At 36.4% G+C, this 18710-nt stretch overlaps 1 protein-coding gene across 1 annotated transcript in view; it reads left to right on the top strand.

Moving 5' to 3' along the window:
- LOC123533751 (ubiquitin-associated and SH3 domain-containing protein B-like) overlaps positions 1-18710 on the top strand; it is a 40800-nt gene that overhangs the window by 9386 nt on the left and 12704 nt on the right. Inside the window, exons 2-7 of the mRNA XM_045315580.2 lie at positions 5548-5601; positions 7220-7406; positions 8463-8655; positions 9635-9804; positions 11180-11388; positions 12339-12477. Of these exons, the coding sequence (XP_045171515.1) occupies positions 5548-5601; positions 7220-7406; positions 8463-8655; positions 9635-9804; positions 11180-11388; positions 12339-12477 (952 nt within the window). The remainder of the gene's footprint in view (positions 1-5547; positions 5602-7219; positions 7407-8462; positions 8656-9634; positions 9805-11179; positions 11389-12338; positions 12478-18710) is intronic.

Raw genomic sequence — 18710 nt, 5'->3', positions numbered from 1 at the left:
TACAATTGAAATTAAAAAGCCAACAAAAGTATGCATTTAAAAATAATATGATGACTCTTGCAAAAGCAACTCTTATTTTAAAGCATTTTTTGTGAATAAAAGCATGTGACCTTTAAATATTCAATGATTTGAACATTTCAACTCTCCCCACCCACCTTGTTACAATGATAAGTGAACATTAGTGCAAGTCCATCTGTTGCTAAGTGACAGTGTGTATAGTTGCTAAAAGTTGCAAGAATATGTAATAAAAACATAGTTTAAAGTGTTTATTATGCATAATTGTAAATTCCCCCCTGAGTGAAAAAATCCCCCAAAACTGCTCGTCGCGCGCTATTTTCTCCCCCCAATGACAGGCTGGGGCCTCTTCCCCCAGTCGTAAAAAAAAAACCTGGCATAAAACTGCTGTTATTGTCACTTTTTGGGGGTGTTTTAACAGGAGAGAAAATGTGTGTTAACAGAGAGATTCTCTCGCTCACATGCTGTTATAACACCTTTTTATATATGCGCGTTCCGTGGCAAAGCGTAAACGTGTTACGGCCCCAAAACGGATAATTCAAAAGGAAATGACGTCAACGTGAAAAAGCAACGTAGACTTTACCGCGCATTTCATGGAAATTTAATGATGTTGAGGGACAATATATATTCATTTACTTGGTTTTTACACGTTTTATGCTAGAATAGCGTTAGCGCATGTTCTTTTCATGTTATAACATCTGCAGAATCCCGAGGGATTGGTTGGTACCCGAGCCCAGTACCCTGCATTACTTATTATTTCAGGTTAATGTTGGTGAACTTTCACTGTATCTTTGTTATTACTTAATGAATTTGATTCAAACTTAAAATAGTTCTTCCACATCAGCATCCTCATATTTGACAAAAGGTCCATAATTCTGGCTGCCACCAGTATTTAGTGACTTATGTGACATAAGAAACTGAATTCTAAGTAAAAAAAGGGACATAAGTTATGTCCCCTTTTTACTTAGAATTCAGGTTCTTATTTTAATGGAAGTGTCTAGGGGTACGGATTCGTACCTCTAGAATCAGATTCTAGAGGTACGGATCCATACCTCTAGACAAGCCTGTTAGAGGTTTTCTAGGGGTACGGACCTCTGTTTTTCTAGAGATTAAGGGTCATTTATGTTTCAAATTTTGTTGAAAATGAAATAACAAATAAGACTTCATCAGTATTCACATAAAACTTGGATCTAAATGGTTTACAGATAACAGCGTTCATTCGATTTGTTTCATTTTCTTTCAGAACGTAAATAACCGAGGAACACCAAATAAATCACAAGGATTCGAACTGGCAGAAAAAAAGATATAAAGATTAAACGAAATAATTAGTCAGGGGTGTAACTTTTTTAAGTTATGTAACCTATTTCAGTCACTTTTTCAAGCATTTTATAACCTGTATTAGTTATAAAATATAGTTAACTCAGGTAAGTTATTAAAAAAAAAGTCTTTTTGCTGTTCTCACAAAGTGACCTTTATAGTGAAATTAGTAGCAAACTGTGGTTAATCAAATTCTCTTTTAGTCTGATCATGACCTGATAAGCATAATGGAATGTTAAGAGTTTTATAGCTTTAAAACTCTTGCGTAAAACTTTATCAGCCTTGCGTAAATATTTTTACTGCATAGCTGGAAAGATAAAAGATCAAGGATTCAGGAAATAATTGTATTAGTCACATTCAAAATAAGGAATTGGCACAGGAGGGCTTTTTATACGCCCGTTTGAAAAACGGGACGTATTATGGGAACGCCCCTGGCGGGCGGGCGGGCGGGCGGCGTCCACAGACCTTGTCCAGAGCATATCTTCTACATGCATGAAGGGATTTTGATGAAACTTGGCACAGTTGTTCACCATCATGAGACGGAGTGTCATGCGCAAGAACCAGGTCCCTAGGTCTAAGGTCAAGGTCACACTTAGAGGTCAAAGGTCAAATTCAAGAATGACTTTGTCCGGAGCATATCTTCTTCATGCATAGAGGGATTTTGATGAAAGTTGGCACAATTGTTCATCATCATGAGAAGGAGTGTCATGCGCAAGAACCCGGTCCCTAGGTCTAAGGTCAAGGTCACACTTAGAGGTCAAAGGATACAAGAATGAAAACTTTGTCCGGAGCATTTCTTCTTCATGCATAGAGGGATTTTGATATAACTTGGCACAAATGTTCACCACCATGAGGCGGAGTGTCATGCGCAAGAACCAGGTCTCTAGGTCTAAGGTCAAGGTCACACTTAGAGGTCAAAGGATACAAGAATGAAAACCTTGTCCGGAGCATGTCTTCTTCATGCATAGAGGGATTTTGATATAACTTGGCACAAATGTTCACCACCACGAGACGTAGTGTCATGCGCAAGAACCAGGTCCCTAGGTCTAAGGTCAAGGTCACATTTAGAGGCCAAAGGTCAGATACAAGAATGACTGTCCGAAGCATTTCTTCTTCATGCATGGAGGGATTTTGATGTAACTTGACACAATTATACACCATCATGAGACGAAGTGTCATGCGCAGTTCCCTTCTTTCGAATTACTTCCCTTTGTTGTTACTATAAATAGCTTATATTGTAACTTTTTCATTACTAGTCATAGGGAAAAATCGAGACCACTTTTCTGTAGTACAATAATTGACCATAGGGAAAAACCAAGACCACTTTTCTGTGGTACAACATAGATGTTACTTTCCAATTTTAGGTGTATTTTAAGGTATCTCTACTTGGTAAGGAGTTTTTTTGTGGACTTAGGAAAACAAAACACTTAGTTATTACTAAACAACCACAAAGTTAAAATTCCATTTGCAAATACAGGTGCAAGAGTAAAGAAATTTGCTGTGACGGGCGTATATTGTGACATTCTTGCACTCTTGTTAATATTTTATGATAACTGAAACAAGTTATGAAAGAATAAGCAATAACTCAAATGGGTTATAAACTGTGATATCTTGAAACAGTTACACCCCTGACTGATAATGTTAAATATGTTGGGCAAAAACTACTTTTAATTGATAATTAACCCCAAGTGTATTTATGCTTTTCACACATTTGGTAGCCGTTATACGAGATACAAGAGACTTTTTCACAAACAATTTCTTTTACTTAATGTCACTTACTTTATTATTAAACAATCGGTTCCGTGCCAATTATTGTTATACCTTGTTAAATAACAAAATAAATAGGTGCATGTTATGATGCCTTTTTTTTGTTTTTTGTTTTTAATTTCAAATAGAATACATTTAAGGGATAGATTCATTCATTAATCTAGCTGTTATCAACAGTTTATTTAACAACAAACTAGTCGGCATGGAACAGTGTATTCATTTGGAGTTCCTCGGTTATTTAGGTTTTGAAAGAGAAGGTAAACAATGGGGTGTGAATGCTGGTATCTGTAAACCAATTGGATCCAAGTTTTAAGTAAAGACTGGTTAAGTCTTATTTGTTATTTCATTTTCAACAAAATTTAAGTTATATAAATAACCCTAAATCTCTAGAAAAAGGAGGTCCGTACCCCTAGAAAACATCTAACAGGCTTGTATAGAGGTACAGATCCGTACCTCTAGAATCTGAATTTAGACGTACAGATCCGTACCCCTAAACACTTCCTATTTAAATACTGTATTTTGTTTAATATGGTTAATATTGTGTTGGCACATCTACAGCAAAACAACCACAGCACTAGAATGCTTTTAAACAGCGACAGTAACTTCAGCTGTAAGCTGCAGTGTTTTAACTCTTGATCATATGTAGTCATGTAAAGTATTTATACAAAAAATCATGGAAAAAAATATTTCTTGAACTAATTGATTACCGGACACCTTGAAAAACCCTAGAGGATTTGCTAGGCATCTGGTAACTGGACGGCTAGAACGCAGGCTAGGCATACGGTTACCAAACGGCTAGACACTTCCATAAAAAATTGTTTGAGTTTTTAGCTCGACTATTAGTCTAGCTATTCTACTCACCCTGGCGTCGGCGTCGGCGTCACACCTTGGTTAAGTTTTTGCATGCAAGTACATACAGCTATCATTTAAAGGCATATAGCTTTGAAACTTATTTATTCTTTTTCTAGGTCAATTACCAACCTCACTGGGTCAAGTTCCATAACTCTAACATGTATTTTGAGCAAATTATGCCCCTTTTGGATTAGAAAATTTGGTTAAGTTTTACATGCAAGTTACTATCTCCAAAACTAATGCAGATATTGAATTGAAACTTCACATGTGTCTTCGGGGTTATAAAACTAGTTGATAGCACCAAGTCCATAACTCTGACCTTCATTTTGGCCAAATTATGCCCCCTTTTGTACTTAGAAATTTTGGTTAAGTTTTGCGTGCAAGTACATACAGCTATTACTAAAAGGCATATAGATTTGAAACTTATTTTTTTTTCTAGATCAATTACCTACCTCACTGGGTCAAGTCCCATAACTCTTACATGTATTTTGGCCAAATTATGCCCCCTTTTGGACTTAGAAAATTCTGGTTAAAGTTTTGCGTGCAAGTACATACAGCTATTACTAAAAGGCATATGGATTTGAAACTTATTTTTTCTTTTTCTAGATCAATTACCTACCTCATTGGGTCAAGTCCATAACTCTGACATGTATTTTGAGCAAATTATGCCCCTTTTGGACTTAGAAAATCCTGGTTAAAGTTTTGCGTGCAAGTACATACAGCTATTACTAAAAGGCATATTGATTTGAAATTATTTTTTCTTTTTCTAGATCAATACCTACCTACTGGGTCAAGTCCATAACTCTGACATGTATTTTGAGCAAATTATGCCCCTTTTGGACTTGAAAATTCTGGTTAAAGTTTTACATGCAAGTTACTATCTCCAAAACTAATGCAGATATTAAATTGAAACTTCTCATGTGTCTTTGGAGTTATAAAACTAGTTGATAGAATCAAGTCCCATAACTCTGACATGTATTTTGGGCAAATTATGCCCCCTTTTGGACTTAGAAAATCCTGGTTCAAGTTTGGCGTGCAAGAACATACAGCTATCATTTAAAGGCATATAGCTTTGAAACTTATTTATTCTTTTTCTAGGTCAATTACCAACCTCACTGGGTCAAGTTCCATAACTCTAACATGTATTTTGAGCAAATTATGCCCCCTTTTGGACTTAGAAAATTCTGGTTAAAGTTTTACATGCAAATTACTATCTCCAAAACTAATGCAGATATGGAATTGAAACTTAACATGTTTCTTCGGCGTTATTAAACTAGTTGATAGCATCAAGTCCCATAACTCTGATATGCATTTTGGTCAAATTATGTCCCGTTTCGAACTTAAAACTCTTTCGATATTTAACATTTTGGGTAATAATTTCCTGCTTCTGTGACAATATTTCGAATAGTCGAGCTTGGCTGTCTTATGGACAGCTCTTGTTTATTGAGGTCTGATACATGTGAGTGGCACAGCCAATAAGGGGCAACAATATGGAATTTGTGATTGGCATTTAAATTGTTATAACAATGCATACTGTAAAATATGCAAATTTTAATTTATCGTTCAAATATTTCTTAGTTTTTCTTTAACTTTTAGAGAGAAGGCTGTTGCTGCAACAGGAAATAAAGGAGTCAATCTGGCCTCGGACTGGTAAGTATGCTTTCCTATCATTATGCCACAATCATACCATTTGATGGAGGGGGGAGGTATATTTAGATCACTTTTTCATGTCCATCTGTATCAGTTGAAACAAGAAAAGACAATAACTTTGATTCCACTGAAAGGAGTTTAATGTGACAGAATGATATTGATAGATGGCAATGAGATGATTATACAACACAAGAACCGTAACTCCTATCTTGAATGATTTAGAATAATCTCCCTTTATGAACATATTTTTTTCACATTTTTAGCTCATCTGATTTTTTGAAAAAAAATGATGAGTTATTGTCATCACTTGAGCGGTTGTCGGCGTCGGCGTTGCCTGGTTAAGTTTTATGTTTAGGTCAGCTTTTCTCCTAAACTATCAAAGCTATTGCTTTGAAACTTGGAATACTTGTTCACCATCATAAGCAGACCCTGTACATCAAGAAACATAACTCCTTCTTGCTTTTTACAAGAATTATTGCCCCTTTTGGACTTAGAAAATCAGTTTTCTTGGTTAAGTTTTATGTTTAGGTCAGCTTTTATCCTAAACTATCAAAGCTATTGCTTTAAAACTTGCAACACTTGTTCACCATCATAAGCTGACCCTGTACAGCAAGGAACATAACTCCATCCTGCTTTTTGCAATAATTATTGCCCCTTTTGGACTTAGAAAATCATTTACTTGATTGAGTATTATGTTTAAGTCAACTTTTCTCATAAACTATCAAAGCTATTGCTTTAAAACTTGCAACAGTTTTTCACCATCATAAGTGGACACTGTACATCAAGAAACATAACTCTGTCCTGCTTTTTGCAAAAATGATGGCCCTTTTTAGACTTAGAAAATCATGGGTAGAACAATATTTCTATTATACAAAAAAAATCAGATGAGCATCAGCACCCGCAAGGCGGTGCTCTTGTTAAACACTTAAGACAATTACTTTGGCTCCACTGAAGGGGATGAACGTGTTAAAGCTCTTTCTTTTGCAAGCGTATAGAGCCTTCACATAGCCATTTCAGACAAAATTTGGTAGAGTTTGAATTACCTTCATTGATAGCTCCAAATAATATTGCTATATTTGTAAAATGCTACTTAAATACATAATTTGATATACCGGTACAGGAATGTTTAGTCTTCTTTCAAGTTGAATATTATAAATTAACTTTTGATTAATGCAGAATTTAGCAATTCTTGCTTGAAGACCTGGTTGAAACTCATATTTTTATTATGTACTTTACTGACAAAAGTCTATCATTTTAAAGGCATTGGTTTATAGTGAGTGCTGTAATAGGTTTACGGTGAGTACTGTAAAATGGTTTTAAGGGCATTAATGACTTTTCACAAAAAGTAAATGATTGATAACATGATATGACAGATGTATACAGTATCGTCTGTCCATGGAAGTTTTTTTACATTCATCTTTATGGTTGGATCCCCTTCTCCACAAGCTAACATTAAAAGACAGACAGACTTTCATTTGAGGTCCAATTAGTGGGTATTTTATACTGAGCATATATATAAAAACAAGCAAAAGCATCAGCATTACTATATCTTGTATTTTTTTTTAATTGACTAATCATTTATGATTGTAATCTTCATTCATCATTGCTGATATTACAGGTTGCTGTCCCATGTCAATGATCCAGAGATAGACTCTCTGGCACCACGGCAGTATGTGCTCTATCTGTGCCCAGTAGGTCCACTGCAGGAACAGATGATGCAGTTTTATCGTGACTCTCTGAAGACCTGTGGCTGGAATGGATCACATTCTTACTTTCCTCACATAACACTGTGTCCTTTCTTTACTGTAAGTTGCTTACAAAATGTATTTTGGGATCTCTGTGGCATGGTTATTGTCGCTGACTTCAGCTCACTTGACCCTCACTGATGTGGGTTCGAAATCTTACTTAGGCTTCATGTGAGGCAGCCATCTAGCTGGCTTATAGAAAACTGATGGTTCTATCCACATGCGCACCCATGCCTGAAATAATGCTCGGAGGGGTACCTAGGATCATACTCCATCATCCAAAGCTGGAAAAGTTGTAAATTTGTATGTTTCTGGGGGAAAAAGAAGAAAATTTTTACACTGGCTAGATTTTTATGCCCCCCGGCATCTACTGATGCGGGAGGCATATAGTGATCGTCCTGTCCGTTCGTCCGTCCATACGAGGTTTACCAAATGGGACCGTTTCGTCTAGCATTAATACCCCTTACTAGAATGACTTGATACTAATGCAGATATAACCTGTGATCATTCCTCATCTTCATTGTAGCATCAATACCCCTTACAAGAATGAATTGATACTAATACAGATGTGAACTGTGACCATTCCTCATCTTCAAACATCACCTGACCTCAGTCTGACCTTGACCTCGACCTCGTTTTGAACTAAGGTGCAAAATCTATCGACAAGGATGCCACCGGGGGCATCAAGCGTTTATTGAATGCAGCTCCTTGTTTCCCATTTAAATGTCTCTATTAAAGTGAGTTTTATAGAGACATGTTTGAAACTAGCATTTGCTCTATGTAACTTTCTTCTCACTTTTTGTTCGAGTGCAGATGATTTACTTTGATTTAGCAAATGATATGTAATAAACTTAAAAAAAGAAATTTTATTTAGAAATTAAAAATTTATAAAGAAAAATAACATTTTCAAGCTATATTCGATGTTTCATCTTTGGTTATTTGCTTGTAGACTGTTTGTGATTTTTAATAAGGTACTTCCACTGTAAAAGAAATGTCAAATTGTAAAACAGGTTGCTTTTCTTGTCAGAAATGTTTCTGTTATTTGTCCTTCTTTATTGTGCAATCAAGCACTGTTGATATACACATAATCTGTATCATAATTTTATACATAAACAGGTTGAAAACAGTAAAACACGGGCAATCAGAGATGTAATGAAAAACATTGAGCCCATTTTGATGAACACACCAGGTCAGCTGAAACTGGATTTTTTCAGTCAGACAAACTTTATAGGATTGTTTGTACAGGAAGACTACTATAGATATCTGTCTGAACTGGTCAATGTCTTTGCTAAAGATTGCAAGGCATATGGTATGTATAGATCTGTTAATAACAAAGAAATCCATTATTATACCCCCACAAATGAAGTCTGGGGGTGTATAGGAGTGAGCTTGTCGGTCGGTTGGTCTGTCTGTCGGTCATTTGGTTTTCATGGTTTCAGGACAATGACTCATGAAAGACTTGACAGATTTAAATAATTTTTGGTACACAGGTATAACATCATAAAATACAGGTCAAGTTTGACTTTGGCTACAAACCACCATTTTTTACATAGTTATGGCCTCTTTCCAACTTAAGATTTGCCATACTTCTGTGACAAGGCTGTAGTGTGGAGGTATAACTCGTCATTCCTGTGACAGTTCTAGTTTTTTCTCTGTATTATGTTCATCTACTGCTGTGTCTGTTTGTTGACCACACTAGTGCATCATAGATAGTCATAGACAGATCATAGTGTTAGCTTGTGCTTGTGGGGTATGAGAGGTGTTACACATTACCACCCATAAATGCATCATTACCAGATTCACTCCATTTAGTGCAGTTGTTGCTATTATTTTGCCAAATATTATGTATTGATCACATGTTCCTAGTCTTTACTGGTAAAAATCAAAGCAATGTTTTCATTATTCTTCACCATATTATGTATTGGTTTTAATTCAGCACATTATGTATTTCTGTATGTTACAGTACATGTTTATCATAGTTATACTTCACTATGTGTGTTACCACAGTATATAATTCTTTTGTATTTGACCACATTAAGCTATGTGTATTCTTGGCTGCTGGGGCCTCTGTGGAGTCAGTTGGTTAAGGTTGTTGACTTCAAAGCACTTGCTGTTGTTTCATGGCAGAATTCTTTCAGTTGAGTAAGTCATCCATCTGGCTTATTTAAGGTCAGTGGTTTTACAGGTGTGCCCAGTGATGCCTATAAAGGTCAGATGTGCATCTGCATAAATTAAAAAACACAACACTTGACTACATTGAACTATCATTCCCTTACGCTACTGTATAGGTATAGATGTGGAACCACCAAAGAAGCAGCTTCATGTTACACTGGCATACCAGTACTCTGGGGATCTCCATGACAAGTTAACAAGTCTAGCAAAACAGATAGATCTCGGAGCTGAATGTATGTGGGAGCTCAGGGCATACTCTCGGGATCCAAGGCTTGGTAAAAGTGAGGTATGTTAGCCAAAGGTTTACTCTTGGGATCCAAGGCTTGGTAAAAGTGAGGTATGTTAGCCAAAGGTTTACTCTCAAGATCCAAGGCTTGGTAAAAGTGAGGTATGTAAGCAGAGGGCTTAATCTTGAGATCCGTGGCCGAGTGGTTAAGGTCAGTGACTTAAAATAACTTGACCCTCATCGATGTGGGTTCGAGCCTCACTCGGGGGTTTGAATTCTTCATGTGAGGAAGCCATCCAGCAGGCTTATGGAAGGTGGGTGGTTCTACCCAGGTGCCAGCTCGTGATGAAATAATGCACGGAGGGGCTCCTGGGGTCTTCCTCCACCATTAAAGCTGGAGTCACCATATGACCTGTAATTGTGTCTGTGCAACGTTAAACCCAACAAATTAATCTCGAGATCCTAGGCTTGGTAAAAGTGAGGTATGTTTACTAAGTGCTTACTCTCGGGATTCTAGACTTGGTAAAAATTAGGTATGAAAGCTGAGGGCACACACTAGAGAACCTAGGCTTGGTAAAAGTGAAGTATGTAAGCCAAGGGCTTAATCTCAAGATCCTAGGCTTGGTAAAAATGAGGTGTGTAAGCTGAGGTCATATTCTTGGAATCCTAACCTTGATAAAAGTGAAGTATGTTAGTTATGGCTTACTCTGGGATACTAGGCTTGGTAAAAGTGAGGTCTGTAAGCCGAGAGCTGACTATCGGGATCCTAGATTTGGTAAATGTGAGGTATGTTGGCTGTTGGCTGACTAGGGATCCTAGGTTTGGTAAAAGTGAGGTATGTAATCTGAGGGCTTACTCTTGGGCACCTGGGCTTGGTAAAAGTGAGGTACGTAATCTGAGGGCTTACTCTTGGGAACCTGGGCTTGGTAAAAGTGAGGTATGTAAGCTGAGGACATACTCTCGGGATCCTAGGCTTGGTAAAAGTGAGGCATGTAAGCTAAGGGCGTAAACCTCAGGACCTTGGCTTTAAAAGTGAGGTATGTAAGCTGAGGGCATACTCTCAAAATCCTAGGCTTGGTAAAAGTGAGGCGTGTAAGCTGAGGGCATACTCCCTGGATCTTAAGCTTGGTAAAAGTGAGGCCATACTCTCGGGATCCTAGGCTTGGTAAAAGTAAGGTATGAAAACTGAGGGCATACTCTCAGGGCCTTGACTTTAAAAGTCAATATTTAAGCTAAGGGCTTTCTCTCAATGTTAGATGTATATAGGAAATCTTCAATTTTTTATCAAAATCTGTTGGCATGATTAAGAAAAATTTGATGCAAATGATCATTGGGTGACTTTGTAACAGTCCTGTTCAGATTGTTTTGATTTGCAGTTGAAAAGATGAAAAAACCTTCAAATATCATCTCACCCCTTTACCCTATTCTTTTTTAGGTAAGAAAGGTAAAGCAAGCTTACAAAGGGTCATTAGATGATGAGCTAGATCTGATTATGGGGGATTATGTGTTCATGGACACTAATGAGAGTACGAGAAGCACAGATAAGTGGTATCATGGAACCTCATGGCTGACTGGACAACAGGGAATGTTCCCCGGACCTTTCACTGAGAGAACTGCTGAAATGTGGACTTGGGCCCTTCATGAGTAAGTTTAGCAGAATAACGTCACACAATTTGCAAAAGTTTTATCAGTCGCAAGAAGATGACCAGTCAGGTTTTGTGATGATAATGATTTATATTGATATCTTAAATTTTCTGGCAGCAACAGCAGTGATGATTATGATTTATATTGATATCTTAAATTTTGTGGCAGCAACAACAGTGATGATTATGATTTATATTGATATCTTAAATTTTGTGGCAGCAACAACAGTGATGATTATGATTTATATTGATATCTTAAATTTTATGGCAGCAGCAACAGTGATGATTATGCTTTATATTGATATCTTAAATTTTGTGGCAGCAACAACAGTGAGATGATTGATATCTTAAATATATAAGGAAATGCAAATATATAAGGAAAAAGGACGTTGTGCTTTTGAAATTGTTGGTAATCATATATACATTGTATTGGTTTTGAAATAAGTGTAGTTTTAGTGCTTAATTGACAGAATGAGTTGGATAAGTTACATAAATTGAACCTCTAGTGATACCCGTTTTTATTTGACAAGTTTAATAATTTCAGTATTGATACTTCAGAAACATTGTGCTATCTTTATACTCTATAAAAATCAAGTTCAAGTGTCTATGAACAACATTGATTCTGCTTCTGTGTGAACAAGGAAGATATCATAACCTTGGCTATCTGTTTTTTAGTCTTGAAAAATTTCTGTTATCAATGTAGCTGATAAAAGCAGTTTGAAAACTTGATAAGCTTAAGTAGGAAGTTTTGTTGACAGTGTAAGAATACCTTTCCACTAACTTGGCTCATTGATAATATAGCACTGCTATAATTTCATACAAGAAAAGTGCCATATGGCTTTTGTATGTGATACGATATTCATAAACTGTCAAGAGAATTATTGATTTTTATGAATTTTAGTTTAATCTGAAATGTTTTTATTTTGTTCAGCAGTTTCTTTCTACTTTTAGAGAACATCTGCTGGGTCCAGATGAGGAGAGCCAAGCGGCTGCACCACTGACCACACCACTGACCAATGGAGTTAGTCAGGTACAAGAGCAGGAAGAATATGAGGCCTTGTGGAAATCCCCTGCTGATCTATATGCCAAGGTATTTTATTATCCTCCAGACAAAAGGAGAATGGGATATGGTAATGGCTGCATGCTTCAGTGACAATTTTTTGCCTGGAGCATGACTCCTAAACTATTTTAAGGGATTTTGTTAAAACTTCACACAATGCCAGAGGCTATTGAGAGGAAATGCACTTTGCAGTAACCATATGTCTGTGATGCTTACTTTCTGAATTATCTCCCCTTCTATGATTTTGTCAGGAGCAGAACTCCAAACCTATTGAAGGGACATTATTAAACCTTCATAAAATGACAGAGGCCATTGTAAGGAGTGCAGTGTAAAAGAGCTGTTATTCTACATTGCATACTTTCTGAATTATACCCTCTTTTTGATTTGATCATAACACTTGTGTCTGCAGCATGACTACATGCATCGTTAAAGAACCATAACTTGTCTGTGAGGAATTATCCAATCAGAAGCTAGAATACATGAGGTATGCTCAAAAACAGAAATGTAAATGTTATTAATTATTTCAAAGGAATTAAAATACCCCAGTGGCAAAAAACATTTAATGAACTGCAGTGTGTATGTCATATAAATACTGTTGGAAAAAAATTATTACGCCCAACAAAGCTGTTAGAGCTTCACTGAATACCATGAGAATTTAAATGAAATTTCATTCGCTTCTTGTTAGCTCACATGAACTTTTTTCAGGGTGAGCTGTTAGTATAGGGGGACGATCTGATGTCCATCTTCCTGTGTCAGCATTTTTACTTAAACGTCTTCTCTTCTGAAACTACTGGTGATACTTACACCAAACTTGGCCAGTAGTATTCTGGCATGGACCTCTCTCAAATCTATTTAAGTAGTTTAGCTTTGCCACTTCTAGTTAGGGGCCGCCAGAGCTTCAGATAGAAAATAACTTTAAATTTTTTTCGTGAACCGCTTGAAGGATCATCACCAAACATTGTCCATAAGATGCTCTCTAACCTTTATTAAAAATGGGTCCACTTAGCCTCTTATAGGTGCAGCCAGATGTAAAAATAGAAAACAAAACAGTTTTAATCACTTCAATCTTCTCCTGAACTACTTATTAGAACTCCACCATAATTGGTCTGCAGCTTCCTTGTGTAGTCCTTTCTCATGATTATTCAATTGGCTTCATTTGGCAATGTTTAGAGGCTGCCAGAGGTTAAAATAAAAATAAAAAAAAGAACAATTTCGCATGAATCAGTGTATAGATCTGTAAAATCTCTGTGTGATGTTATCTCAGTTTTGTTGAAATGATTCTGTTTGGCCCCTTTAAGGTAGTTTTGGATGTTTGGTAAACCGGAAGTACTGGCATAACATAATTTATAGGGATAACACAGAATAAAGTCTGGACTTGGCATACAGATATGAAAATCATTTTATAAAGCTAAATGTAATCCCTGAGTAAATTTACCTAATTGGCTATGTTACTTTTTTATACGCCTGTTGCTGGTGGGCGGGCGGGCGGCATCCACAGACTTTGTCCGGTGCATATCTTCTTCATGCATGGAGGGATTTTGATGAAACTTGGCACAGTTGTTTACCATCATGAGACAGAGTGTCATGCGCAAGAACCAGGTCCCTAGGTCTAAGGTCAAGGACACACTGAGGTCAAAGGTCAAATACAAGAATGACTTTGTCCGGAGCATATCTTCTTCATGCATGGAGGGATTTTGATGAAACTTGGCACAGTTGTTCACCATCATGAGACGGAGTGACATGTGCAAGATCAAGGTCCCTTGGTCTAAGGTCAAGGTCACACTTAGAGATCAAAGGTCAAATTCAAGAATGACTTTGTCCGGAGCATAATCTTCTTCATGCATGGAGGGATTTTGATTTAACTTGGCACAATTGTACACCATCATGAGACGAAGTGTCATGCGCAGGTCCCTTCTTTAAAATTACTTCCCTTTGTTGTTACTATAAATAGCTTGTATTGTAACTTTTTTCATTACTAGTCGTAGGGAAAAATCAAGACCACTTTTCTGTAGTACAACATGCATGTTACATCCAATTCTGAAGTGTATTTTGACCTATCTCTACCTTGTAAGGATTTTTGTGTGGACTTATAAATTTTTGGGGGGGATTTTTTTTTTTTTTTTTTTTTTTTTTTTTAAGATTTACTTCCCTTAGTTGTTACTATAGATAACTTATATTGTAACTTTTTTATAATTGACTATAGGGAAAAACCAAGACCACTTTTCTGTGGTACAACATAGATGCTACTTTCAAATTTTAGGTGTATTTTAAGGTATCTCTACCTGGTAAGGAGTTTTTATGTGGATTTAGAAAAACAAAAGAATTACAATAATTACTACCACAAAATTAAAATTCCATTTGCAAATATAGTCTAGTCCAAATTTCAATAAATGTGAGAGGTACAGGCATTTTGTTAGTATTTGGTCACATATACTTTTTTAGCATAATTTTGGTATGCTGAATTCAAAAATATATGTTGGCCATCTGACAAATGATTTTTTATAGGTCAAAATGGCGGAAAACAAAATGGCCGCCAAATTATCATATTTCTAATAGAAATGGGTAATATTATTACAATTATCCAGAAATATTTAGGTTTCTTTGTTAGTATTTGGCTCCATATACTTTTTTAGTATAATTTGGGTATGCTGAATTCCAAAAAAATATGTTGGCCATCTGACAAATGATTTTTTATAGGTTAAAATGGCGGAAAACAAAATGGCCGCCAAATTATGATATTTTTAATAGAAATGGGTAATATTATTACAATTATCGAGAAATATGTAGATTTCTTTATCAAAGTGATGTGTAACATAGTCACAAATGAAAGAAATAACACTTTTGTTCAAAAATAAATACTTTTTAATCCAAATGTGTGCTCTGTTCAGGGAAAAAAAGCTTTAAAAAACGTTAACTTGATTTTTTTTATATTATTCAACTAAAATCAAATTGGTTATATTTGCAAAGCTATTTTTGATACAGTACACTAATTTTTTAATGTTTTGAATCAGTTTACAGTTCAACTGTTTATCATATAATTATTTCAAAATCATATAGATTGAAATATTTGAACCTTAAGGTATGCGTTCACAGTCCCATTTCATATGTTAATTTACTGCCTCGAGTTCATACAGCTGGTAATGCTTTTATCGCATTGACATATATCTGTGCATAAAAGCCCAGTCTTTTTACATCTACATCTGAGAGTCCTACATCCAGATGTACACTTGCAAGCAATGAACTCCATACAAGCTTGAGGAATCGGATCACGGGCAAGAAGAACTGGCTTAAGTGTGTCATCTGCTACCTTCCATCCCATGTCAGTAGGTGCAGGCAGATCTGGATTAGGAACAGTTGCTTGGTTCCATACCAGAGCTTGATAATGAGCTCTTTTAATGTGAAATGAGCAAGCATCACTGGTTGGGGGCATGTGTTCAGGACTTGTAGACCTGCCAAACATAACATTTCGAGCACGTGAACATCAGAAGCACTGAAACCATTTCCAGGTATACCCACCAAAACTGGAAGTTAGGATTTTGATCATTCTTAACAGAATCGTCAAGGTGGCTTCTGAAGTTGCCATTTTGCAATTCAGCCACAAGATTTTCTACGCCCCCAGAATACTTCATTTCCATTAATTTCCCATGCAAGTTAATGTCTCTTTCTTCAATGTTTACAATTCAGTAATTGTGGAAGAAACAATGTCCAGAGAGCCTGTGTTGTTATCTGTGAGCCCTCATTCCTCTGTTATAGTGCTTTCCTGCCAAGACCTGATCTGCGGCTTATAGGACCCAGAAGATTGGATTCAACCCATATTTCATGTAAATCTGACCCTTTCATATGGTCACCTATTACTTTCAGATAGTTAATTGATATATGCAAACCACCCATTCTAGGTATAAGCTTGTCCCTGTATGCAGGCACTGCCCATTTCAAATCCATAAGCTTAAAGTAAAGAGCCTGGTCTACAGTTATAACTGTATGTGACTGCCCCAGTCTTTCTGATATATGCATACACTTCTGAACAACAGTGTTTAATGTGTCGATATCATGGGCTGGTGCTGAGTCAGTTCTACTGATAGACTGGTTGAAAGATGACCAGGTTGGACGAATATCTGCATTATTCCGAAGTAGATGGAATGCCATATCGAGGGCTCTTTCTTGTTTTGCTGATTCTACTTCAGATTCTTTCAATGAAAATTGTTTTGATTCAACATTTTTACGAAACACTGGAATACTTTTCCCTTTGCAAATATTAGCAGGCAAAATAGTATCCATCTGCTCAGGGACTTTTAATGTTTCTCTTCCTGAAGTGGTGATCTCTGCCAGATTGAAATCATCTTCATTACCTCTCTGCCAAGCAGCGACCTGTGTAGCATGGAAATAGAGAATAATAGGTTAGTGCCGTAGATGAGAAAGTTTATCTGGCGAGGTGGAGGAGGTTATCGGGTGAGCCGAAGGCGAACCTGATAACGTCCGGAGCCGAGCCAGATAAACTTTCTCCATCTTAGGCACTAACCTATTATTCTATTTATCTTGTCAATACTTCATTTTCCGATATTTGGCAATTTATTTTACAAAAATAAGTGTGCGACAGCCGCTTTAATGACGTCATATTCGTAATGACGTCACTTATATAATGACGTGATTACCGGCAAAATCGCAACAACTTCTTCGTTTTTGAATAAAAACTCATTATTTGACCACTCATTTTCTTAGTTCGGACATTTCCAACACAATGATGATGGTTTCGTTGCAAAATTTCTTATGACAACAATATCGATCATAAGGTCACATGATCAACTGACCGTATATCACTGGTCACATGATCAACTGACGGTATATCAAGAAAGATATACGGCACCCTGATATCGGGTCGAAAATACTGCAAGTGACAGGATAAAGTATTTTTTCCATCCAGTATTGAATCATTTATATCAATGTTATCTGCAGTAAAATGTGTGAAAACATTCTCAGTAAGATATAGCGGAATAACATGACCTGTTTCTGGATCCATTGATTCAGTGTTTTTTCAGCTAAGGATGTGTCTACCCTTAGTATGTCTCTGTAGCTCAATGTATGTCCTGCACTATGAAATAGGTTAACTATATGTTTTGTAAGACCAATGTTTTTAACATCACTCACTCCATAAACAATATCTTGTGCTACGCTTAATATTTTTGTTTGTCTATCTGATTCAGGATCTTTATTGTCAAATTCTAAATCAAGAAGCTCCTGGCCACTTTACATTAAATTCAGAAACATGAACAGACTCTCCGGAATACAGTTTTTATTGCATCATTTTCACTCACACTAAGTCCAGAATGTCCTTCAAGAGAGAGCAGATCAGCCCTTAATCAGCCCTTAATTTAAGTGATACGTGTACCAATGACAACAAGTCATCACTGGAATTATATTTCGGTATTGTCAGCCGCTGTAGTATCATAATGCGCATCACTAAGCATTGACACAGCACATTAAAATGGAACAAGAAGTGTATTACTTTCATTAGAAGATCTATGAAGTGGAGTTACAAACTGAAACTGGTTTCTCAGTTTACGTTGTAAGGCTTTTTTGAATGATGATCTTCTAGAATTAAATGACAAAGAAATTGTTGAAGAAGTCTCTTCGATAAGTGTGCAGTATCTGTTCCAAATGTCTGAAAGTTGCAGTATTTGCGATATCGTTGCAGCATACTCAAGTTCATGCATAAGAAAGATCATGGCAAGATCTGTATTTGCGCTGTCCGACTTGGTTTTGCGAACTCCCTATCTAAAAGATTTTAAACATTTGTTATGATATTTGCCCTCTGCAGCTATGAGGTCGTTGACATCAGACAGACGCAGTCGCATTGTGTTGTCAAGTTTAGCATCCTTTAAAATAATATCACTGACTTGGAAGGTACATGTAGTTATGTTAAAGAGTTTTTCATGTTTTTTGTCTTGACAGAACATACACATCTCCCAGTTTACTGGTCTAACCGATCTCCTTATAGGAGTATATAATAAGTTTGATGTGGATCCAGCTTTATCTGCTGTTTGTCTGGAGGCTTGTTGTATATTAACACTTAGCTTTGACTGAAGAGCTTGTATTTGTTTTTTTGTGAACAAAATTAGAATAACACTTTCTATGGCAAAGTATTTTGTCATTTTCATCTATTTTTTCAATTCTACTAATGGCTTCATAGTTAGAATAATCTCTGAATTTTTTTCTTGATTCAGCACAGTGTTTTAGAAATGTTATGCCTTGAGGCTGTTTAGTTT

This window comes from Mercenaria mercenaria, chromosome 12, assembly GCF_021730395.1.
Source record: "Mercenaria mercenaria strain notata chromosome 12, MADL_Memer_1, whole genome shotgun sequence".
Lineage (NCBI taxonomy): Eukaryota > Metazoa > Mollusca > Bivalvia > Venerida > Veneridae > Mercenaria > Mercenaria mercenaria.
Note: the sequence above shows the minus strand (reverse complement) of the source record. Positions and strands in the feature narration are given on the sequence as shown.